The sequence below is a fragment of the Scyliorhinus canicula genome, chromosome 3 (genome assembly GCF_902713615.1).
Source record: "Scyliorhinus canicula chromosome 3, sScyCan1.1, whole genome shotgun sequence".
NCBI classification, from domain to species: domain Eukaryota; kingdom Metazoa; phylum Chordata; class Chondrichthyes; order Carcharhiniformes; family Scyliorhinidae; genus Scyliorhinus; species Scyliorhinus canicula.
Window position 1 is genome coordinate 269,940,004 of NC_052148.1, and position 26,717 is coordinate 269,966,720.

The 26,717-nt window shown below is 49.3% G+C and overlaps 1 protein-coding gene across 6 annotated transcripts in view; it reads right to left on the minus strand.

Moving 5' to 3' along the window:
- stpg2 (sperm-tail PG-rich repeat containing 2) overlaps positions 1 to 26,717 on the minus strand; it is a 587,689-nt gene that overhangs the window by 501,102 nt on the left and 59,870 nt on the right. For all 6 annotated transcript variants that reach the window (XM_038792784.1, XM_038792780.1, XM_038792783.1 and 3 more), the window contains 2 exons: positions 18,866 to 18,981; positions 15,331 to 15,439 (listed from right to left, as the gene is read on the minus strand). In XM_038792784.1, the coding sequence (XP_038648712.1) occupies positions 15,331 to 15,439; positions 18,866 to 18,981 (225 nt within the window). The remainder of the gene's footprint in view (positions 1 to 15,330; positions 15,440 to 18,865; positions 18,982 to 26,717) is intronic.

Genomic DNA, 26,717 nt, shown 5'->3' on the forward strand with positions numbered 1-26,717 from the left:
AGGACAAGGAAAAAAAGTTTGGAGTTGCTGAAGAGGGTCAGCTTGGACCCACTTCAGATGCCCAGAAGGTAAGATTTAAGGAGCTGGGCGAAGGAAGGCGGCAGCGAAGGTGCTGAGGAGCGGGCTGCGGCACATGGAACAGCGGGATTCCAGAAGGCAGAAGAAGAAGGAGAAAAAGGGACAGAGACAAGGACCTGAAGAAAATTACCTGGGACCTAAGATGGCGGTCACACAGACCCCGGACTCAGCAATCCAGCAGGCGCTGGATAACATGCTCCAGGTAATGAAGTCCAGTTTTGAAGCGCTGAAGCGGGACAGCTTGGACCCAATCCAGAAAGTGGTGGATCAGCTGAACCAGAGGATGGACGCCCAGGATGTTAAAGTTAAGGAGCTGGGAGAGGCGGTGGAGGAGCAGGCGGATGCGCAAACGGTTGCAGCGCTAGAAGTTGACGGCCTGAAAGAGCGGCAGAGAAGACTGCTGGACAGAGTGGAGGAGCTGGAGAATAGAGTCCGCAGGAACAATCTGAGGATGGTCGGCCTCCCGGAGGGGGCTGAGGGAGCTGATGCTGCAGCGTTTGTAGCAGACCTGCTGAAGCAGCTGATGGGGGCCGAAGCCTTTCCGCGACCGCCGGAGCTGGAGGGGGCACACAGAGTGCAGGCAAGGCAGGGGCTGCTCAATGGTTTGCTGGGCCAAGCGGAACATTTGAGACTCTTTCCTTTGTTCATGGACATTGGTTTGGGGGGTTAACCCCGCCACCCCCCCTTCTCCCCCCCCCCCCCCCCCTTTTTTTTTTTTGTTTTTTTTTTGTGGTCTCTCTTGTTTCTTATGGGGGGGGGGGGGGTTGGGTATATATTTATGTGCTTTTTCTCTTTTTTCTGTGGTTTTTTTTTCCTGTTTGGGCTGGTTTGTGCTTTTTGTGCAGCTCGCGGAAGACACTGGAGCCGGCTTGCCCCAGTGGGTGGGGAGGAGGATGGGGAAACAATGGGAATGAGTGACTGGAAGGCGCCGGAGTGTTGAGTCACCGGGCTAGCAGATTGGCTAGTCAAGGGAGTCAGATGGGGGGGGAAGTTACAGCCAGTAGATGGCAGGGGTGGGGGTATCGGGGGATAGGGTTAGGGGAGGGGGGGTTGTTCTGCTGACGGGAGAGGGACTTGAAATAGGCACAGGAAAGGAGGTCGAGGGTGGAGGCAGCCAAAGGGCGGACCAGGAATGGCACGACGCACGGGCCAGGGGCCGGCCCGAGAAAGGCTATGGCTGACCGGCGGGGTGGGGGGGGTGGGATGTGCCCCCCGACCAGGCTGATCACCTGGAACGTCAAGGGACTGAATGGGCCGGTTAAGAGGGCGTGGGTGTTCGCGCACTTGCGGGCCCTGAGGGCGGACGTAATTATGTTGTAGGAGACACATCTGAAAGTGTCAGACCAGACCAGGCTAAGGAAGGGCTGGATTAGCCAGGTCTTCCACTCGGACTTGGACTCGAAGTCCAGAGGGGTGGCAATCATGATCAACAAGCGCGTGCAATTTGAGGCAGAGGGCATATCCGCAGACAGGGGGGGCAGATACCTGATGGTACGGGGCAGACTGGAGGGGAGCAGAGTGGTGCTGGTGAATATATATGCCCCGAACTGGGATGACGTGGACTTCATTAAAAGAGTGCTGGGGAAGATCCCGGACCTGGATTCTCGCAGGCTAATAATGGGAGGGGACTTTAACATGGTCCTTGAGCCGACTTTGGATCGGTCGTGTCCCAGAACGGGTAAACTTTCAGCAATGGCAAGGGAGCTGAAAGGGTTTATGGAGCAAATGGGGGCAGTGGATCCCTGGAGAGATAGACAGCCAACAGGAAGGGGCTACTCGTTTTACTCGCACGTCCATAAAGTATATTCCAGGATAGATTTCTTTGTACTAGGCAGGGACTGTATGGGGGCGGTAAAGAACACGGAATACTCAGCAATTACCATTTCAGACCATGCGCCGCATTGGGTGGACCTGCAGTTCGGGGGAGCGAGCTATCAACGCCCGTAATGGAGGCTAGATGTGGGACTGCTGTCGGAGGAGGGGATCTGCGAGAGGCTGCGGAAATGCATAAAAAATTACCTGCAGGTGAATGACACGGGGGAGGTCTCAGCGGCGACCTTGTGGGAGGCGCTAAAGGCAGTAGTGCGGGGAGAGCTGATTTCAATTGGGGCCCACAGAGCCAAGGCAGACCGGGCAGAGATGGATAGATTGGTCAGGGAAATGGGTCGGATAGATGACGAGCACGCGGAGTCCCCGGGGGGAGGTTTTACTCAGGGAGAGGCAGAGACTACAGGCGGAACTGGGGGCACTATCCACGAGCAGGGCCGTGGAACAGCTTAGGAAGGCGAGAGGAGTGGTGTACGAGCATGGGGAAAAGGCTAGCAGACTGTTAGCGCAGCAACTCAGGAGGAGGGAGGCGGCCAGGGAAATAGGTAGAGTGAGGGACGAGGGGAGGCGCAAAGTGGAGGACCCGGCAGAATTGAATAGGGTATTCCAGGACTTCTATCGTAAGCTGTACACTTCGGAGCCGCCGGAAGAACCGGAGGGGATGAAAAGGTTTCTGGACGGGTTAACATTCCCAAAAGTTGGTGGGGGGCGAGTGGAAGAGCTGGGGGCCCCGATTAGAGTAGAGGAGGTATTGGGGGGCCTTAAGGCTATGCAGTCGGGGAAGTCCCCGGGGCCAGATGGATACCCAGTAGAGTTTTATAGGAAGTTCTCTGAGCTGGTGGGCCCGGTCTTGGCGAAGGTTTTCGATGAGGCAAGGGACAGAGGGACCCTGCCGCCGACAATGTCACAAGCCACCATATCTCTGATATTGAAGCGGGGTAAAAACCCGGAGGCGTGCGGGTCCTACAGGCCAATCTCCCTGATTAATGTAGACGCCAAGCTCCTGGCAAAAGTACTGGCGGGTAGAATGGAGGACTGTGTACCGGAGGTGATTGGGGAGGATCAAACGGGGTTCGTGAAAGGTAGGCAGCTGGCGGCCAATTTGAGGAGATTACTCAATGTGATAATGATGCCCCCGGCGGGTAGAGAGGTGGAGGTAGTGGTGGCAATGGACGCCGAGAAGGCCTTTGACCGGGTGGAGTGGGACTATCTATGGGAGGTGCTCGGACGGTTTGGGTTCGGGGAGGGATTGGTGGATTGGATCAAATTATTATATCAGGCCCCGAGGGCCAGCGTCAGGACTAACAGAGAAGTGTCGGAGTACTTTAGGTTGTACCGAGGGACCAGACAGGGCTGCCCGCTCTCCCCGCTGCTGTTTGCGCTGGCCATAGAGCCGCTGGCGATTGCGCTGAGAGCCGCAGAGGGTTGGAAGGGGATGGTGAGGGGCGGGGTTGAACACAGGGTTTCTCTTTATGCAGACGACCTGCTCCTGTACATGTCGGACCCAGTGGCCGGGATGGGAACTATACTGGGAATGCTGAGGAAGTTCGGCCAATTCTCAGGATACAAATTAAATACGGTCAAGAGTGAAATGTTTGTGGTCCAGGCAAGGGGCCAGGAGAACAGATTGAGAGGGCTACCGTTTAGGCTGGTTGAGGAAAATTTCCGGTATTTGGGAATCCAGGTGGCACGAGACTGGGGCAGGCTGCATAAGTTAAATTTGGCCAGGGTGGTGGAGCAAATGAAGGGAGAGTTTCGGAGATGGGATGCACTCCCGCTGTCGCTGGCAGGGAGGGTGCAGACTGTAAAGATGACAATCCTCCCTCGATTTTTGTTTATTTTTCAGTGCCTCCCGATCTTTATCCCACAGTCCTTCTTCAAAAGAGTTAACGGGCTGATCGCTTTGTCTGGGGGGGAAATCCCCGTGGGTGAAGAAGGCAATGTTGGAGAGGAACCGCAGCGAGGGAGGGCTGGCTTTGCCGAGTCTGATCAATTATTACTGGGCGGCCAACATCGCTATGATAAGGAAGTGGATGGTGGGTACGGGGTCTATTTGGGAGCGGGTGGAAGCGGCTTCGTGCAGGGGCTCCAGCTTGGAAGCCCTGGTCACGGCTCCTCTACCGCTGCCGCCGGCCAAGTACACCACCAGCCCGGTAGTGGTGGCGACCCTGCGTATATGGGGCCAGTGGAGGAGGCATGTGGGGGAGATGGGGGCATCTGTCTGGGCGCCAATCTGCGACAACCATCAGTTTGCCCCCGGCAGTATGGATGGGGGGTTCCAAGTATGGCGGCGAGCAGGGGCGGGAAGGGTGGGTGATATGTTCCTGGAAGGGAGCTTCGCGAGTTTGAGGAGCTTGGAGGAGAAAGTTGGGTTGGTAAGGGGAAATGATTTTAGATACCTACAGTTGCGGGACTTTGTTCATAGACAGGTCCCATCTTTCCCACGCCTCCCGCCAATGGGGATCCTCGACAGAATAGTCTCTAGGAGGGAAGAAGGGGAGGGCAGAGTCTCGGGTATATATAAGGTGCTTATGAGGGAGGAAGGGTCCCAGACAGAGGAACTGAAACTTAAATGGGAGGAGGAGCTAGGCGGGGAAATGGAGGATGGGCTGTGGGCAGAGGCCCTGAGTAGGGTAAATTCGACTGCGACATGTGCTAGGCTCGGGCTGATCCAATTTAAGGTCGTTCACCGGGCCCATATGACGGTGGCTCGGATGAGCAAATTTTTCGGGATAGAGGACAAATGCGCTAGGTGCGCGGGAGGACCAGCGAACCATGTTCACATGTTTTGGGCATGCCCTGAGCTGAGGGGGTACTGGGAGGGATTTGCGGGGGTCATGTCCCAGGTGCTAAAAACAAAGGTGGTGATGAGTCCAGCGGTGGCAATTTTTGGGGTTTCGGAAGACCCGGGCGTCCAGGGGGAGAAAGAGGCCGATGTTTTGGCCTTTGCTTCCCTGATAGCCCGGCGACGAATATTATTGGCGTGGAGGGACTCAAAGCCCCCGAAGACTGAGTGGTGGCTTGCGGACATGTCGAGTTTCCTGGGGATGGAAAAAATTAAGTTCGCCTTGAGGGGATCTGTGCAGGGGTTCACCCGGAGGTGGCAACCATTTATTGACTTCTTTGCGGGAGAGTGAGCGTCAGCAGGGGGGGGGGGGGGGGGGGGGGGGTCCGAGTAGAGTAGGAGGGAAAATATGGCGGGTAGTACCGGTGGGAGGGGAGCGGGCTTGTGCAATATGTTACGATGGAAGTATTGAAAGTACGTGAATGTTTGAACATTTTTGCCTTTTTTGCTTTCTTTCTGATGATGTCTGTAACTGTTATAAAGCCAAAAACTACCTCAATAAAATTGTTTATTAAAAAAAAAGAATTTACAGCGCAGGAGGCCATTCGGCCCATCGAGTCTGCATCGGCTCTTGGAAAGAGCACCCTACCCAAGGTCAATACCTCCACCCTATCCCAATAACCCAGTAACCCCACCCAACACTAAGGGCAATTTTGGACACTAAGGGCAATTTATCATGGCCAATCCACCTAACCTGCACATCTTTGGACTGTGGGAGGAAACCGGAGCACCCGGAGGAAACCCACGCACACACGGGGAGGATGTGCAGACTCCACACAGACAGTGACCCAAGCCGGAATCGAACCTGGGACCCTGGAGCTGTGAAGCCATTGTGCTATCCACATTATGCATTATTATTATGCAATACACATTATTATGCATAAATTCTTAAAATTGAATCGAGGTTTTAAGTTGTCCATTACGAAGGTGGCACGGCGGCACAGTGGTTAGCACTGCTGCCTCACGGCACCGAGGTCCCAGGTTCGATCCTGGCCCCGGGTGGAGTTTTCACATTCTCCCCGTGTCTGCGTGGGTTTCGCCCCCACAACCCAAAGATGTGCAGGCTAGGCGGATTGGCCGTGCTAAATTGCCCCTTAATTGGGAAAAATAAGAATTGGGCACTTTAAATTAGTCTGATTAGTTTGAGGCATTCAAATCAGGCAACCCTGACCAATACAAGAAAGCAAGATATGATCTAAGGAGATCCATCAAAGGTGCCAGAAGACAGTACCGGACCAAGCTCGAGTCCCAGGCTAGCCACACGGACACCTGCCAACTATGGCAAGGTCTGCAAGCCATAACGGGCTACAAGATGAAGGCATGTAAAATCACCGGCTCCAATGCACCCCTCCCTGATGAGCTCAATGCATTCTATGCCCGCTTTGAACAAGAGGTCAGCGAGAGCAAGCCCTCCACCCCAAAAGCCTTGAATGAACTTGTATCTGAGATCACCATTGCAGAGGTCAGTGCAGCCTTCTCGAAGGTCAACCCACGGAAAGCCACTGGCCCGGATGGGGTACCCGGACGGGCACTCAGGTCTTGTGTAGATCAGCTGGCGGGGGGTATTCGCAGACATCTTCAGCCTTTCTTTACAACAATCTGAGATCCCTATCTGTTTCAAGAAGACGACCATCATCCCTGTACCAAAAAAAGGTCAAGCAGTGTGCCTTAATGACTATCGTCCAGTGGCTCTGACATCCATCATCATGAAGTGCTTCGAAAGGTTAGTCTTGGCACGAATCAACTCCAGCCTCCCAGATTGCCTTGATCCACTACAGTTCGCCTACCGCTGAAACAGGTCCACAGCAGACGCCATCTCCATGGCCCTGCACTCTACCCTGGAACACCTAGATAACAAAGACACCTATGTCAGACTCCGATTTATCGACTGAGCTCAGCCTTCAACACCATCATTCATACGGAACTCATCTCCAAACTCCGTGGCCTTGGCCTCGGTTCCTCCCTCTGCGACTGGATTCTGAACTTTCTAACCCACAAACCACAATCAGTAAGGATAGGCAACAACACCTCCTCCATGATCATCCTCAACACCGGTGCCCCACAAGGCTATGTCCTCAGCCCCCTACTATACTCCTTATACACCTATGACTGTGTGGCCAAATTCCCCTCCAACTCGATTTGCTGATGACACCACAGTAGTGGGTCGGATTTCAAACAATGAAGAGACAGAGTACAGGAATGAGATAGAGAATCTGGTGAACTGGTGCGACGACAATAATCTCTCCCTCAATATCAACAAAACTAGGCAGATTATCGACTTCAGGATGCGTAGTGGAGAACATGCCCCTGTCTACATCAATGGGAACGAGGTAGAAAGGGTCGAGAGCTTCAGGTTTTTAGGTGTCCAGATCACCAACAGCCAGTCCTGGTCCCCCCATGCCGACACTATAGTTAAGATAGTCAACGACTCTACTTTCTCAGAGGATTAAGGAAATTTGGCATGTCACCGACGACTCTCACCATCTTCTACAGATGCACCATAGAAAGCATTCTTTCTGGTTGTATCACAGTTTGGTATGTAGCCTGCTCTGCCCAAGACCCCAGGAAATTACAAAAGATCGTGAATGTAGCCCAATCTATCACGCAAACCAGCCTCCCATCCATCGACTCTGTCTACAATTCCCTCTGCCTCGGAAAGGCAGCCAGCATAATTAAGGACCCCACGCACCCTGTACATACTCTCCTCCACCTTCTTCCATCAGGAAAAAGACACCAAAGTTTGAGGTCACATACCAACCGACTCAAGAACAGTTTCTTCCCTACTGCCACCAGACTTTTGAATGGACCTACCTCGTATTAAGTTGATCTTTTCTCTACACCTTGCTATAACTGTAACATTATATTCTGCAGTCTCTCCTTCCTTCCCTATGTACGGTATGTGTTGTTTGTACAGCATGCAAGTAACAATACTTTTCACTGTATACTAATACATGTGACAATAATAAATCAAATCAAATCAAATCAAATCAAAAACATGTTTTTAAAATGTTGTCCATTGCAACACATAGGTAAGCAGTTACTCATTCATAAACCACCTGGATTAGGATCTGCAGAAATGCCAAATTGTCACATCTAGGCACATCAATCACATTCTTTATAAACATTCATTGTATTGAAATAATGGACCGTTTAACTTTTTACATGTAGGTGCCGATGTTAGGAATATGATTATATTGCCACAGATAGAATTTATTTGTTTTTTACTGTCCATGATCTGGGTGTTTTGTATGTGAGGGACATGTGTTTTTTTACCCTCAGAGCGTCTGTCCAAATTCAAGTAGCTCCAGCAGCAAGGTTTTGTGAATTTAGAAATAAGGAAGGTTATTTATTATCACACATTTCCCCAGAGTTTTAAAAATGTGACATCTTACACACTTAATTTACCCACAGAACTGCTCACACAAAGATTAGATACAGATGAAGGGCACGATTTAACGGCCGCATTGCCCCTGGCAAGGATCCGTGCAGGCCAGTTAGACCACAGGAGAGGCCCAAATCGGGAACCCTGACGGGCGGAAAATGGTTTGCGATCGAACCAGCCCAGCCCCATTGGCAGGATCCAGAACCAGTCCAGATGAGACGCGAAGCTAATTAAGGCTAAATTGAGAGCAATTTCCACCTCATTAACGAGATGGAAGCACAAAATAACAGCTTCCCGTGATCTAACTGGCTCCGCAGTGAAAGTTCACGATTAGTACTGGTCCACACGTACGTGAACCCCCTGGCGTCACAGCACCTGGGGAGAGGTCTGCCAGGCTATTGGAGACCTCTGGGTGGTTAGGCTCAGGACAGGGTGGCACCCTGGCTCTCCCTCTGGCAACCAGGCACCTTGGAACTGCCAGGTTGGCACTTTGGCATGGCCACCCTGGCACTCAGTGGGGTGTCCTCACTTAGGGGGTTGTGGGGTAATGCCCATGTGTGTGGGGTGTGACACTGCCCATCGGTGCGGGGGACCCTCAATCTCACTTAGATCTCGGGCACCCTTTCAAAATGGTGGCCAGATTGCTGAGGAGCTGGCCTGAGCAGCAAGTTCACTCCCCAGTGATGAACATAATTCTAATTGTGGACAACACCGGGGAGAAACTCCCAGGACCCCAAAAAAAGTCTAAGTGTGGTTGGATAGCGGTAGGGAACTCACCGACAGAGCCGGCGGGAAACCCCTCCCCAAATGGCACTTGGAAACTTTTCCGTTTGATCGCGCCCAAGGAAAAAAGAATACAATAATTATATCAGCTTCTTTTGTTGGAGGCCTGTAGTTTCTTAGATGAGTTGATGTTTTGGTTGAAGTAACGGTCTTATAAACCAGAGGATTTTCAGTAAGACCTTCCTGCCGTGGAGTATCCAGCAGGTTGGTTCTCAGGTGAACCTTAAGTTTGAACAGATTGAAGTAAATTCTTCCCCCATTTATTACCCTTTGTAACTTGGCAGCTTGGATGACCGTGCGCTTTGCTGTTTTAAAAGCGGCATCGAATATGGCTGTCTCACCAGCCACAGAGTCCTTTTTCCAAATAAGGCAGGTGTCGAGATTAATTGTACATCTTGTTTGATGACTTTCGCACCCTGAAAGTTTGAGCCAGCTAGTGTAATTGAGCGGGACATTCTGCAAGCACCCCCCCATCCCATGGAGCAGGCCCGCCATTGACCAGTGATGGGATCTTCCGATCCCACCTCCGCCCCTGGGGAACGCACCACTGGAGGTCATCATCAGCATTAACGGACGTTCCCATCGGTGGGAATGGTCAGAAAATCTGAGCCTTTGATCCATTCAGTTTGAAATTGCCCTTCTGTATTAGTTTCAGAAAAAGGTGCTGAGTCAACATCAGTCCTGGAAGACCCTTTTGTTCCCACTTGAGACAGGGGAATGTTTGAATCCATGAGAAGTCAGGTGATCCCCAGGTGGCCAACCTTTTGTAGCCTTTTGTGGGTTTTTTAAATATAAAGTATTGACTGAAACTCCTAATATAATGGAACATGACAATACTTTTTTTTACAAATTTAGAGTACCCAAATCATTTTTTCCAATTAAGGGGCATTTTTTTAGCATGGCCAATCCACCTAATTTACACATCTTTTTTGGGTTGTGGGGGCGAAACCCACGCAAACAATGGGAGAATGTGCAAACTCTACACGGACAGTGACCCAGAGCCAGGATCGAGCCTGGGACCTCAGCAGCGTGAGGCAGTAATGCTAACCACTGCGCCACCGTGCTTAACACGACAATACTTAATTTACAATGTGCAAATTGTTTTGTCGTCTTATTTTGCAGATGTAAGCAATGCTGGTTGCTAAATGTCTGCACTGGAATGTTTTTTTTTATTCGTTCAGGGAATGCAGGCATCACTGACTTGGCCAGCCTTAATTGCCCTTCCCTAATTGCCGTTGAGAAGGTGGTGGTGAGCCATCACCTTGAACCATTACACTCCATGTGGCGTAGGTATATCCACAGTGCTGTAATGAGGGGGTTCCAGGTCTTTGATCCAGCAATAGTGAAGGAACGGTGATATAGTTCCAAGTCAGGATGGTGTGTGGTTTGGAGGGGAACTTGCAGGTGAGGGTGAGACTGTCATGTGCCTGTTGCCCTTGTCCTTCTAGACAGTAGTGGTCATGGGTTTGGAAGGCGCTGTCGAAAAGGAGACTGGATGAGTCACTGCAATGTATCTGGCAGATGCTACATTTTACTGTGCATGCTTTGATGGTGGAGGGAGTGAATGTTTAAGGTGGTGGAGCGCGGTTTTGTCCTGGACGGTTTCGAGCTTTCTGAGCTGCACTCATCCAGGCAAGTGGGGAATGTTCCATCACCCTCCTGACTAGATGGTGGACAGGCTTTCGGGAGTCAAGAGATGAGCTACTCTCAGCAGAATTCCCAACCTCTGGCCTCTGTCACAGCTATGAGCCGACACGGTAGCACAGTGGTTAGCACAGTTGCTTCATCGCGCAAGGGACCCAGATTCGATTCCCAGCTTGGATCACTGTCTGTGCGGAGTCTGCACGTTCCGCCCGTGTCTCCATGGGTTTCCTCCGGGTGCTCCGGTTTCCTCCCGCAAGTCCCAAAAGACGTGCTGTTAGGTGAATTGGACATTCTGAGTTCTCCCTCTGTGTACCCGAACAGGCACCAGAGTGTGGCGACAAGGGGATTTTCACAGTAACTTCTTTGCAGTGTTAATGTCAGCCTACTTGTGACAATTATTATTATCATTATTATTTATTTGGCTAGTCCAATTCAATTTCTGTTCAAAGTATGGGTTTTCTATAAAGTTCTAAACAGCTTATGTCTTGTCATTTAAATAACCATCATCGGCAGATACAGCGAGAAGCCAATACAATTCAGCAACCAGATCCCATCTCCTTAAATTGCTGCATGTAAATTATTTTCAACTACAATGCCCTTATAATGGGAGTGAAACATTGAAGGAAATCACAATCGTTCTTTCATCCATGTGTCATGGTTTAATACTGTGCAGATCTTATACTGAAACTGCCACCTATTGAAATATTACCATATTCTGGTTGACTTACTTTAATTATACTGGAAAACACACAGCTATTTCATGCTGCCAAAGATTACAACCCTGTGCCAGATTGATTAAAGTTCGTCAAATGATAGTCAGCAAGATACACATCACCCATGGATTACTTTGTCTTCTCTTTCTCAGTTCTGTGACATGCAGCATGAATTTGACAGCTTCAAACTACCTTTCTAGTGCCTTTAAAGTTAACCCGTTTGATGGGGAGAATAGCATTTTCACAAAATGCCAACCAACCCGATGTCAAAGTCTTGGAGAAGGCGTGAAGGATATTTGCTGCAGTGGGGCCATGGAATGAGGGACTGCAGCTACGTGGGAAGACTTGAGAAACCGGGTTGTTCTTCTTGAAGCAGAGGTTACCGTGAGATTTAATGGGGGCGTTCAAACTCTGGTGGGTATGGGTGAAGTATATTATTTCAGTGGCAGGGAGCCAGGTGGATGCAGATTTGAGGAAATTGACAAAAGAGCCAGAGAAGATGGAAAGACAATGGGCGGGATTCTCCGTCACGGGACCCCCGGAATGTGTCCCCCAATTGAACGGAGAATTGAGCCAGGTGAAAATCGGGATGGGCACCCGAATGCGATGCTCCAACCCTTTGTGGGCAGTGTGACCGAGGTCCATGATGTGCGCCGGTGGGGGATGCGCCTGCCGCCCCGGCCTCCTGTGATTCTCCGCTTCCAGAGGCCGGGAATCATGTGGATCACTTGTGGTGTCAGCAGTCGTGAACCTGACATGGTGGACATCGCGGTGGGCCAGCCCTTGGCCCACAATGGGTGGGACCCAGTCTCGCACAGCTAACTGGGTTTAAGAACCCACTTAATCGTGCTGATGTTGGATCTAACCGGCTCCCGGCATGTATCAGTCCACTCTAGGTGACCGCAGCCAGACTCCAATTAGTACTGGTCCACCCAAATGTGGACCAAGCGGAACGGCACCTGCGGGGTGTCCCAGGCCATTGGAGACCCCGGGATAAAAGCAAATGACTGCGGATGCTGGAATCTGAAACGAAAGGGAAAATGCTGGAAAATCTCAGCAAGTCTGGCAGCATCTGTAGGGAGAGAAAAGAGCTAACGTTTTGAGTCCGATGGCTTTGACAAAAAGTCATCAGTCTCGAAACGTTGGCTCTTTTCTCTCCCTACAGATGCTGCCAGACTTGCTGAGATTTTCCAGCATTGTCTCTTCCGTAGGCACAGTGACATCCTGGCTCTCCATTGGCACCTGGGTACTGCCAGGCTAGAACTTTGACACTGCCACTTTGGGGGCACGGCCAGGCTGGCAGAAGCACTTCCAGGGTGCCAGTGCCATGGTGCCCAGGTGCCATGGTGGCATTGCCAAGGGTCAGGGCCTGAGGGGCCATGCCCATGCAAGGAGGGATGAGGGGGTTATGAAAGGTGGGAGTGAAGGGCAGGTGTGAAGGAGCCTCCAGTAGGTTGGAGGGAATGAAGGGTGGGGTGTCCCCCACCTGGGGGGTGTAGGTAATGCCCATGTGTGTGTGGGCGGCTGATATTGCCCATGGCTGGGTAGTTTGGAGACCCTCAAACTCTCTTAGAGATCAGGGCACCCTTTCAAAATGGCGACCCGAGCTCAGAGGAGCCGGTCTGGCTGGCAGGTTCAGCTTCCCAGTGATGGAAACAATTCTTGTGGATTAGCCTGGAGAGAAATTTACCAGGGCCCCAAAAAATGACTACGTGTGGTTAGATAACGGTGGGGAACTCGCCAACAGAGCCGGGAGAAACTCCCAGCCAAATCCACCTGAAATCACTTGGAAACCTTTCTGTTAAATAGCGCCCATTGGTGCCAAAAAGCACAACGCTCGCTAACGTCACTCAGGTTAGTGGCGTGGGTGGTGGTGCAGCGGGGTGGGGGGAGGGGACGACGACTGCACATCTTTGGACTGTGGAAGGAAACTGGAGCACCCAGAAGAAACCACGCACACACGGGGAGAACGTGCAGACTCCGCACAGACAGTGACCCAAGGCCGGAATCAAACCCAGGTCCCTGATGCTGTGAGGCAGCAGTGCTAACCACTGTGCCACCGTGCCGCCCAAAAGTACTTCATTTGTTGTAACATGTCCTGGGACATCCTGAGATGCTCTAGAAATGCTAGAAAGTCTTTCTATTGTCTATTCACGTTGCAGTCCAGGATCAAATCATATCAGATCCCACTAGCTGCAAAGATCTTGGGCAGGATTCTCCGATTTTGGGGCTATATCCGGAGGATCCGTGGCGTTATACGTGGGTAAAATTGGCGCGGCCCCAGCACCGATCCTCTGACCGGTGAGAGGCTAGCAGCCGCGCCATGTAAAATGCACGGCCCTCCCGATATAATCGGTGGGAGAATTGCCGGGTCCGTGGCCGCACATGCGCACGTTGACAACCTGCAGCGGTTGTGCCGTACAACATGGTGGCAGCTGTGCACGGATCAGACCCACCAGATAGTGGCCCCCTGGACACCCCCTCGCCTCCCCCGGGGCCACCCCCATCAGTTGCCCCAACCTTCGCTGAGCTCCCCCAGCCAGCAGCACAGCTCCCCCTCCCCCCCAACTGTGGCGGCGCTGGACACAGTCCGCAGCCGCCACGCTCCCGACCGCTGAGTCCCCCCGCTCGGCCCATCGGAGATGGCGCATCGGGGGAGAGCCTTCAGGTCACGTCCTGAGGCTGTCCCAACGGTGTGCGGCGCGCGCTGCAATGAGGTTGTTTTGGAGGGGGCGGAGCATCCAAAAACAGGCACCGCCCCCCCGATTCCAGCGTAAAAAGTGTTTCTCCGCCTGATCGCCAATTACAAAATCGCCGTCAGGGAACGGAGAATTCTGCCCCTGTTCTGACAAATGAGAAGCTCAGTTCTTAGCAAGTGCACGTTGCTCCAATTTAGGAGCTATCACTAGCTCAAGATCAGTGGGATGAATATTCTCCCTATTCAATAATCCTAACGAAGTTTACAAAGAGTCCCCCCATTCATATTTTCACTCAGAGGGAACACAGCAGAGCCATTCTTCCCAATGCAATTGAGGTTTCTAATCGTCAGGTTTTACCGGGTCCCTGGTGAGGAGTAATTTGCATTCTATCTGTGACGTACTGTACTAATCTGAGAGAACGCGAGTTTGAATGAGGTCAGACAAGTTTCCAATTTTAAACCAATCCCCCCCCTTAGAAAACAGAGATAATTGGACGTAATGTTGGTTCCAGATCCCACCTGACTTTTACATTTCCCGGATGTTGAGGGAGATTATTATCGACCTGGGCATAAAAACGGGCGTTCCACTTTATAAACCCCCCCCCCCCCCCCCGCCGAAAGTTACACAGCAGGTTAACATTTCTCCCGCACTCTTGAATGTCTGACATGGGAAGAGAAAACATAGAATCATAGAATTTATAGTTCAGAAAGAGTCCATTTGGCCCATCGAGTCTGGACCAGCTCTTGGAAAGAGCACCCTACCCAAGCCCACACCTCCACCCTATCCCCATAACCCAGTCACCCCACCCAACACTAAGGGCAATTTATCATGGCCAATCCACCTAACCTGCACATCTTTGGACTGTGGGAGGAAACCGGCGCGTCCAGAGGAAATCCACACAGACACGGGGAGAAGGTGCAGACTCCGCACAGACAGTGACCCAAGCCGGGAATCGAACCTGGGACACTGGAGCTGTGAAGCAATTATGCTAACCACTATGCTACCGTGCTGCTCTGAAACTGACTTTACACCCCCCCCCCCCCCCCCCCCCCCCCCCCCACCCACCTCAACCGAATCTCAGTGGCCCCACTGCATAGCACCCAGATTTATCGCTATTATTACATGTCACAAGGAGACTGGCTTCTACATTTTGACGAAAGAGGCTATTGGAATTTGTGACATGACTGACATTTGCGAAATAAATGGGCACAGTGATACGGAAAATTGTCATTGGTGTGACAAATAGAATCATGTAACCGATTCGAACTATTCTGCTGAGGAGCTAAAAGTGTAACAGAAGCTGGATGGCAGAAAAAAATGAAGAAAGCAACACCAGCTTCTCCAATCACCTTCCTTTACCTTCTTTTCCTCCTCTTGTACGACTGCGTCAAGATATCGGGGGACGTAAGACTCGTACTTTTGATCATTATTCCTCATGTTCAGGTTTTCGCAATAGATGGTGTGGTCTCTAACGCAAAATAAAAAGGCCAACATTTAGCTAATCGCTTTGAGCATTGTGTTTATATCGACGTTACATAGAATTATACAGAACGTGCAGCACAGAAACTGACTTTTTGGCCTTACCAGTCCATTATTACGTTTCACACAAGCCTTGCCTCCATCCCCCTCCTATAGTCTTCAATTCCTTTCTCTCTCTTCTTTAGTTTGTTTTATAAATTTAGAGTACCCAGTTCATTTTTTCCAATTAAGGGTCAATTTAGCGTGGCCAATCCACCTTGCCTACACATTTTTGGAATGTGGGGGCGAAACCCACGCAGACACGGGGAGAATGTGCAAACTCCACACGGACAGTGACCCAGAGCCGGGATCGAACCTGGGACCTCGGCCCCGTGAGGAAGCAGTGCTAACCACTGCGCCACCGAGCTGCCCCCCCCCCCCTCTCTTCTTTAGTTTCCCCTTGATTGCATCATTATTCACCTCAATTACTCCCTGCGGTAGCGAGTTCTATATTGTCACCACACTGCATGTTTCTCCGGGGTTTTTATTAATTACGATCTTATCTTTGAGATCCTTAGTTCTGGTCTCCCAAGCAGGTAGTTCCATCGTCTCTATATCCACCCTGACAAATCTATTCATAATTTTTTCAGAGAAAAGAGTTTCAGTTTGTTTGTAACCTTTCCTGAAAAGTAGAACAGTGAAGTTCTGGTATTGCACATCTGCGTCTATTTTGTAGCTTCTCCGCTGTCTCTGTGTCATTTTATTAAAAAATAAATTGGAAACCAGAATTACCCACAGTAATGCAAGTGTGGTCTAGCCAAGCTTCTGTACAAGTTTAACATAGCATCACGACTACAAAAGCAAAATACAGCGAACGCTGGAAATATTAAATAAAAGCAGTCCAGCCTGGAGAAGCTCTGCACATCAGGCAGCATCGGACAGAGTAAAACAACGTTAATCTTTCAGTTGTGTGTTCCAAGGATAGATCATTGACCCGAAATATTAACTCTGCTTTCCTCTGCACAGATCCTGCCTGATCGGCCAGACATTTCCAGTCTCCACTATTCAGCAATATTCAACCAAAAATCCACTCTGGTGCCTTGATTCCTTTTTTCCATTGGCTTATTAACCTGTGCCATTCCCTTAGTGAGCTGTGTTTAAATTAATGTCCTTAAGTTAAACATTTTTATAGAAATTCCACTTTCCACAATTGCCAATTCGACTTGTTTTTTGGGTGCAATCTACCAGCCACGTTGAGCCCAAAAGGGAGCATGGCGCGGCCGGCAGATCCCTCTTCCGGGATCTCTCTGGCCCGCCACGCCTCGCGAGATCTAACGTCATCTGAGGACGCCCCTATAGATGAGTAGGGATTTTGGGGGGGTTCGGAGATCACGTGGGGTGTGGGGATTTTTAAATGCCGTCCCGATCTCCGCCTGCAGGTAGGAATTCTGGCGAGCGGAGCTCCTCAGTACAGGCAACAGGACTGAGTGCCGCCTCAGCGGGGTGTGCCGCCTCAGCGGGGTGTGCCCTGCTGAGGCCCCGGATAGAACCAGAATCCCGATAGATAGCGTGGTGCTTTTTGGCACTGTAAGTGCCAGGAAACACCTGGCTAAACCCGCTCGTTACGGGACTCTGCCCCATTCGGTTAGCTTGCACCCAGATTGTCTTCCCTTTAATGCCACTGGGTAATGCAGCAAGAGGAATGGTAATATTACGATCATCACAAACTTGCCAATCGTTCCCTGGAACACTATCGGATGATGTTGCAAAATCTGCCGAGTCCCTAACACAGCGTTTTTCTCAGCTACAGCCTGTGCAGTTTTGAGTGAAACAATTATATTGTTTTTAAAAGCTAAAATTTAGACCGTGATTAGCTGGTCCCATCTCATCTGTTCACTTTGGTGGGAAAGGAAGATCCCGCTGGTGGGAGGGGCCAGGAAATCCCGGCCTTCATTAAAAGTACGAGTGTACTCTCTCGAGTGTGCTGAGAAACGCAACATGCTATCAAAGCTTTTCGTGGCAACGCCTCCACTAACCAGATTCATTTCTGATGCAATATAAATTGCTCTTCCCCCATTGCTGTTGATAATTTCTTGTGAGCTGTCCTGTTGAGTGCAAGATGAAAAGCTTTGATGGCATGTTTCTTTTTTCAGTAAGAATCAAGTTCTGTACCACCAAATGACTATTTAGAATCGTAGAATCCTTACAACGCAGAAGGAGCCCATTTGACCCACCAAGTCAGCACCGACCCTCTGAAAGAGTACCTAGGCCCAGTCCCCCATCCTATCCTCGTAACCCCATCTAACCCACACATCTTTGGACACTAAGGGGCAATTTAGCATGGCCAATCCACCTAGCCTGCACATCTTTGGACTGTGGGAGGAAACCGGAGCACCCGGAGGAAACCCACGCGGACACGGGGAGAACGTGCAGACTCCGCACAGACACAGAGATTAAAAGTAAAAATGTTCCGACAGGTATCGTGACTTTAGAAGTGGATTTACTATCCCCATTACTTATGACGGACATAACTGGGTGCGAGACAGTGTTATAGTATATTACAAGAGTGTGTTGCAAGACTTCTTACTATGATATTTCATAGAATCATAGAATTTACAGTGCAGTAGGATGCCATTCGGCCCATCGAGTCTGCACCGACCCACTTAAGTCCTCACTTCCACAATATCCCCATAACCCAATAACCCCTCCTAACCTTTTTGGACACTAAGGGCAATTTATCATGGCCAATCCACCAAACCTGCACGTCTTTGGACTGTGGGAGGAAACCGGAACACCCGGAGGAAACCCACGCAGACACGGGGAGAACGTGCAGACTCCGCACAGACAGTGACCCAGCGGGGAATCAAACCTGGGAACCTGGCGCTGTGAAGCCACAGTGCTATCCACTTGTGCTACCGCGCTGCCCCGTGCTGATTCATGACAAAGATGCACCTGTTAATTATTTAAACTCAGTATCAGTGCCAAATACAAACTGTGACTCCCAAATCTTGCAGAGACGTTGAGGACGCTTAAGTATTTAAAAGGTGATTGAACATTAATGAGGTGTTATCTACTCATCCTTATTGTTACACTGTGCACCTTAATGAGGAGTAAACTATTGAGAAAGCATCGCTGTATCTGCCACAATGACAGAGCATTTAAGATGCAGTAACCAGCAAATTTAAAACTGACATCAGCCCAAGTGTGTAATCATTACTGTAGGATCGCTTTCTGCTCAAAAGTGAGAACTGCCCATTTTAACCTTGGATGTTTTAAGTGCCGGGGAACTGCCTTATATTGCTATCAGCGTACCCAGGCTGTAATTCCACTTAACAGGGATTGCAAAAGCACAGGTAATTGTAATAAAAATCCGGCAAATTTCAAGCCACCAATGTGACAAATAGCATTTGATAATCGTGAGTAAAATTCTACTGACTTCAGAAGATCGTACGTCCCTGGTCCAGGGCCCTCAGGAATTTTTAAATCAATACGTTTGGATGTCCGATTGCCAAAATGCACCCCTTTATATTGTCGAGTGGAATATGGTTCATTCTGAAACAAAAGAATTACAAAATTCTGACTTAGTTTCCTTGCACTAAATTAAATCTCATCGATAGCAATGATGGGTTAAGCATTTTGAAAAGTCTTTCAGCATTAGCCAATATCGCAAAAAACTATTTTCTGGTTGTTAACACATTACTGTTTGTCGGGGGGGGGGGGGGGTTTGTGACGCAGATCAAGACCACAGCGCAGGTTCAATCGCCGTACCGGCTGAGGTTATCCATGAAGGCCCCCCCCCCCTCCTCGACCTTGCCCCTCGCCTGAGGTGTGGTGACCCTCGGGTTAAACCACCTCCACTCTCAAAATGGGAGAGCAGCCTATGTTCCTCGGGGACAATGGCGACTTTAATTTCCATTCACTGTCTGTGGGAGCTTGCTGAGCACAAATTGGCAGCTCTGTTACCTCCATTTCAAATGTAACTGTGCTTCAGAATTGCTTCATTGATTGTCAAGTGAATTGGAGCATCCGGAGGTCAAAGGCTCTGTGTCAATGCAATGTTGACAATGACCAGATGATCTGCTTTACTAGTTGGTGTGGGTGAGAAACAGATATTGGTCAGGATACTGGAGGAACTCCGCTGCTCTAACGTATCAATGGATAAGGGCAGCACGATGACGCAATGGTTAGCACTGCTGCATCACGGCGCCGAGGTCCCAGGTTCGATCCCGGCTCTGGGTCACTGTCCGTGTAGAGTTAGCACATTCTCCCCATGTTTGCATGGGTTTCACCCCCACAACCCAAAAAGCTGTGCAGGGTAGGTGTATTTGGCCACACTAAATTTCCATTTAAATGGAAAAATGAATGGGGTACTCTAATTTTTTTTTTTTTAAAGTGTCAATGGATCATTTGCTGCCAACTGAGGGGGCAGAGAGGGTCCCGGTTTAAAATCTCACGAGAAAGATGTTACTTCTGGCACTGCAGCTGTGTATTATGCTGGGAATATCAGTGCCGCTTTTGGGTTCATGGCTCTGGATTGGGGGCACAGACCCTCAACCTGAAGGTCTTGCAGGGCAGGGTAACCAACTGCCCCTCAGTCTATCTGAGTCAGTCCACTGTCCCGTGCCCCGAGCTGCATGCTGCGACAATACTGTTTATACTGTGATTCAGACCTTCGAATTTCACACATGAACAGTGTCATTATATGTATATTAATTGGGGTGTAAAGGGTTAACAAGTTAATGATAATGATTCATACCACTAGAGGGAACCACAGAACAGTCATATATATGACTTGGTGATTCTGGGATTAGAAGATTAAGAAGATTAGATAATAAAAGGATTAGATGGTGAGGTGTGAGAAAGAGTTGTATACTTGAGAGTTCTGTAAATTAGAGATAGCATAGTTCTATACAATAACCTTCTACTTTAGGAATGTGAATGAATCTTAGTAGTGTAAATAAATTTATAGTTTTGTTTGTTAACAAAGCTTTGTGTTCTGGCAGCACGGTGGCGCAGTGGTTAGCACTGCTGACTCATGGCGCCAAGGTCCCAAGTTTGATTCGGCTTTGGGTCACTGTCCGTGTGGAGTTTGCATATTCTCCCCGTATTTGCATTGTTTTGCCCCCACAACCCAAAGATCTGCAGGGTAGGTGGATTGGCCACGCTAAATTGCCCCTTAATTGGAAAAAATGAATTGGGCACTCTAAATTTATTTTTAAAAAGCAAAGCTTTGAGTTATTTTATTCAACACTACATACCCGAGCCATCCAGGTAAAGCAGAATAAAGAACACGACATGGTACAAGGAGGGGACAGTTCTGACATGGTACCAGAAATGATCCTAGCGCAGATTAGTCAGGTTCAAGGAGAAAGAATCTCCATTCGAAGAAAAAAAAACGTGCGGTAAGAAAAATCTCAACCAGACCTCGTCGCAACAACCAGCAGCATCACAAAAACCCAAATGCCCAGCCGAAAAATCTTGGAAGGTCTGCAGTTTCCAAAGGCATTCAGCATATCGGGTAATGTAGATGGGGCAGCATGGTAGCATGGTGGTTGGCATAAATACTTCACAGCTCCAGGGTCCCAGGTTCGATTCCCGGCTGGGTCACTGTCTGTGCGGAGTCCACACCTTCTCCCCGTGTCTGTTCCAGCCTCGGGTGACTGTCTGTGTGGAGTCTGCACGTCCTCCCCGTGTGTGCGTGGGTTTCCTCCGGGTGCTCCGGTTTCCTCCCACAATCCAAAGATGTGTGGGTTAGGTGGATTGGCCATGCTAAATTGCCCGTAGTGTCCTAAAAAGTAAGGTTAAGGGGGGGTTGTTGGGTTACGGGTATAGGGTGGATACGTGGGTTTGAGTAGGGTGATCATTGCTCGGCACAACATCGAGGGCCGAAGGGCCTGTTCTGTGCTGTACTGTTCTATGTAGATGTGAACTGGAAAATTTCCAAACAAGCGTTTGACAATGCCTCTGAAGACTTAAAACGCGAAGCGGTCAGTGAAATTCAAAAGATTGCGCTGTTACTGAATTGGGCTCGACAATAAGCTACCGACTTGTATAACTCATTCCACTTTGAGAATGAAGTTGAAAAAAATAACTTTGAAGTGGTCATTAAAAATTTTGATCATTGTTGTGGGCTTAAAAGAAATGGAAAGCTCAGTAAACAACTGCAAAAGAAACAAATAGTAAGGCTGGAAGATTCGGTTCAAATGTCCCATGCGAGGAAAGAATCTAAAAATAGAAGTGTCGAAACGTTGAATCAAAGTAAAAAATTTTTTTGCCTCCGTTCAAGTTGTGGCGCAGTTCAAAATTCACCCCGCTGGGAAAGAAGACCAATCTGCGCAAGCGCGCCCCAAAAAAAGCGCGCGCTTCAGACGTCGGAAATTTCAGGCATGCGCAGTTAAAGGGGAAAACGCGCGCGCGTGATTCGAATTCTGAATGTTCTGAGCAGTGCGGGAGCAGTCCGCACATACGCACCTTGAAAAAAGACACATCCGTCAGAATACCTTTCTGCGCACGCGCAGCATATTCCGCATGCGCACTTGAAAAAGGCGTGCGACGCAAGTTTGCGCCTGACGTGACAGACGTGATGATGTCAGAATGTTGTGGACACGCCCACTTACAGAAAAACTGCCCGGAAATCGAAAAAACAAGTTTTAAAGGCACAAGACAGAAGTTTTTTTTACCTCGTAAGGCAGAAAATTGCCTGAATTTCAACAAAAAGTTGAAGAAGACTTTTACAGCACCATAGAACAAAATACTTGCAGCATGCAACTGGAAGAAAATATTAACAAATCTAAAACTAAAGAAGATAAATCCTACATTGAAGAATATTATTCGGATATTCTCATACCCGGGGCCCTGCAAGGCTGCGTATTTAGCTCCCTACTATACTCCCTGTACGCACACGACTGCGCGGCAAAAATTGGTTCCAACTCCATCTACAAGTTTGCTGATGAGTCAGAACGCAGGAGGGAGATAGAGAACCTAGTGGAACGGTGTAGCGACAACAATCTCTCCCTCAATGCCAGCAAAACTAAAGAGCTGGTCATCGACTTCAGGAAGCAAAGTACTGTACGCACCCCTGTCAGCATCAACGGGGCCGAGGTGGAGATGGTTAGCAGTTTCAAATTCCGAGGGGTACACATCACAGAAATCTGTCCTAGAACATAGAACAGTACAGCACAGAACAGGCCCTTCGGCCCTCAATGTTGTGCCGAGCCATGATCACCCTACTCAAACCCACGTATACACCCTATACCCGTAACCCAACAACCCCCCCTTAACCTTACTTTATTAGGACACTACGGGCAATTTAGCATGGCCAATCCACCTAACCTGCACATCTTTGGACTGTGGGAGGAAACCAGAGCACCCGGAGGAAACCCACGCAAACGGGGAGGACGTGCAGACTCCACACAGACAGTGACCCGGCCGGGAATCGAACCTGGGACTCTGGAGCTGTGAAGCATTTATGCTAACCACCATGCTACCCTGCTGCCCCTGCTGTCCTGGTCCACTCACGTCGACACTATCACCAAGAAAGCACAACAGCGCCTATACTTCCTCAGGAAACTAAGGAAATTCGGCATTTCCACATTAACCCTTACCAACGTTACAGATGCACCATAGGAAGCATCCTATCTGGCTGCATCACAGCCTGGTATGGCAACTGCTCGGCCCAAGACCACAAGAAACTTCAGAGAGTCGTGAACACAGCCCAGTCCATCACACAAAGCTGCCTCCCATCCATTGACTCCATCTACACCTCCCACTGCCTGGGGAAAGCAGGCAGCATAATCAAAGACCCCTCCCACCCGGCTTACTCACTCTTCCAACTTCTTCCATCGGGCAGGAGATACAAAAGTCTGAGAACACGCACAAACAGACTCAAAAATAGCTTCTTCCCCGCTGTTACCAGACTCCTAAACAACCCTTTTATGGACTGACCTCATTAACACTACACCCCTGTATGCTTCACCCGATGCCAGTGCTTATGTAGTTACATTGTGTACCTTGTGTTACCCTATTATATATTTTGTTTTATTTCCCTTTTCATGTACTTAATGATCTGTTGAGCTGCTCGCAGAAAAATACTTTTCACTGTACCTCGGTACACGTGACAATAAACAAATTCAATCCAATCCAATATTACATAGAATTTACAGTGCAGAAGGAGGCCATTCGGCCCATCGAGTCTGCACCGGCTCTTGGAAAGAGCATCCTACCCAAGGTCAACACCTCCACCCTATCCCCATAACCCAGTAACCCCACCCAACACGAAGGGCAATTTTGGACACTAAGGGCAATTTATCATGGCCAATCCACCTAACCTGCACATCGTTGGACTGTGGGAGGAAACCGGAGTACCCGGAGGAAACACACGCACACACGGGGAGGATGTGCAGACTCCGCACAGACAGTGACCCAAGCCGGGAATCGAACCTGGGACCCTGGAGCTGTGAAGCGATTGTGCTATCCACAATGCAGAGATATTCAGGTCAGATAATTATTGTGTTAGTAACAAGATTGAAAATCTAAATGGCACTTTACTAATGGTAGATAAATCCAATACATTGATGGAATTGCATACCGTTGCTACATCGGATAGCAATAACCTGCCAAATGAACAACCAGAAAAAGAAGACTATGAAGATCTATCTTGTACAGATGATACGCAAGAAAAAGACTATAAAAGTATATCCACTGTATTTGCCGTAAGGACAACAGTGAAGAAACAGATACTGAGCAACAAAAAGAAGACAATGAAGATCTATCTACTTTATTTGCGAATTGTGACAAAGTGATCACAAGTAGTATACAAGTTGTGCAGGACAAAGGCGAGACTGACACATCTCAGCTGGATTGTACAGGAGAACGTGACAATCAGAGTGCAACAATGAATGAATCAATTGAGAACACATCAATTGTGAACAATCTACAAGAAAATGACACCTTGGAGAAGTTGATGCCAGTTGAGAAGCACCAAGAGCTCAACAATACATCGGATCATCCAGAAGAGACTGACGTCACAAAGCTCAACGATGCATCAGATCATCCACAGGGACCTGAGATCATAAAGTGCAGCGAAACATCAGATAATACAAAGGACACCGATAGTATAAAGGTTGCAAATGAACAATCCAGAAGGAACACATCCTGAGCACACAAAGTACAACGAGGAACAACAGACTGTACACAATGGTACGACTCTGAAACCGAAGGACAACTGAACAGCACAGTCCAATGCAATGGCAAGAAAGTGAACTCGCAGTCACACTTGACAGACCATACAGTCTGGACAGAAATCCAAATGACAACCGAGCACGGGACTGCAGGACAGTGTGTGAAACACAGCTACAGTATACTATCAGCTACTATCGAGGACGAACAAACAAATGTGTGTGTGCACAATACAAAACTCATGCACAGTGGCACCAATGCCACGAAGAACAGGCATTGTTTGGACAAAATAGAAGCCATGCCAAAAATTTAATGAGTTTGTATTTGATCAAAGACCAAAAAGCGAACTGTTTTTATAGGGCAAAGGGCACACAAACCCGACACCACCATCACAGTAAAAAGACCAGGGGCTGGATTGTCCGTTTCAGGTACTTTGTCCCCACGCCATCGTGAAAACTGTGGCCTTTCAGGCCAGAAAAATTGGCGTCAAAAGGCCCCATATTCATAGCCCTGCCTGGGACTAGCAGTGACCCGTTGTGAATCTAGCAGCTTTAGCTGCAGATACGGGCCCCCGCACTTCCGGGTCAGAGGCCACATATGCGCATGACGGTGGCTTCCAGAGGCTGCACCGTAAACATAGAACATTACAGCGCAGTACAGGCCCTTCGGCCCTCGATGGTGCGCCAACCTGTGAAACCACTCTAAAGCCCATCTACAGTATTCCCTTATCATCCATATGTTTATCCAATGACCATTTAAATGCCCTTAGTGTTGGCGAGTCCACTACTGTTGCACGCAGGGCATTCCACACCCTTACTACTCTCTGAGTAAAGAACCTACCTCTGACATCTGTCCTATATCTATCTCCCCTCAATTTAAAGCTATGTCCCCTCGTGCTAGCCATCACCATCCGAGGAAAAAGGCTCTCACTGCCCACCCTATCTAATCCTCTGATCATCTTGTATGCCTCAATTAAATCACCTCTTAACCTTCTTCTCTCTAACGAAAACAGCCTCAAGTCCCTCAGCCTTCCCTCATAAGATCTTCCCTCCATACCAGGCAACATCCTGGTAAATCTCCTCTGCACCCTTTCCAATGCTTCCACATCCTTCCTATAATGCGGTGACCAGAACTGCACGCAATACTCCAAATGCAGCCGCACCAGAATTTTGTACAGCTGCAACATGACCTCATGGCTCCGAAACTCAATCCCTCTACCAATAAAAGCTAACACACTGTACGCCTTCTTAACAACCCTATCAACTTGGGTGGCAACTTTCAAGGATCTATGTACGTGGACACCGAAATCTCTCTGCTCATCCACACTACCAAGAATCTTACAATTAGCCCAGTACTCTGTCTTCCTGTTACTCCTTCCAAAATTAATCACCTCACACTTTTCTGCATTAAACTCCATTTGCCACCTCTCAGCCCAGCTCTGCAGCTTATCTATGTCCCTCTGTAATCTGCAACATCCTTCCGCACTGTCCACAACTCCACCGACTTTAGTGTCATTTGCAAATTTACTCACCCATCCTTCTACACCCTCCTCCATGGCGGACCAGATCGCGGAGCTGAACCTCCAAAATAGTGCCCCCAATTGGCCGCTCGCCCAACCCAGACTGTCCACCCAAAAATAGCCCGGTGCCATATGAGGCCCCCCTGCCCACCGATCGGCCCTCCCCCGACCATGGCAGCCGCGGATGCCACGCGAGTATCCCAAACAGCAGGACCGTGAGTGGTCCACGCCGTCGGGACTTTGGCCGTTTGGGGGCGGAGAATGGTGGGGTGGGTCTTTGGCAATGGCCGCAGGTTGGGGATACACGGCGCGGCGTACTCACCGGGGTGCACAGAATCCAACCGCAGGTCTGACAACAAAAGTCGTCCAACCAGTCGACCACCTGATCAATTTGGACTGATGGCTTGTTGGTATTTCAATGCACTATCCTAGAGAAGAATGAGTAGAGACAACTTGTGGACTGAAAAAGTTTTTTAAAATTTTTTTTAACTAGTACTCGATTACTTGTATTGAACAGACAACGATGTTGACATATGTTTGTAGAAATCTCCAAACGTACTTCGGCCCATTGAGTCTGCACCGAAGCATGAAA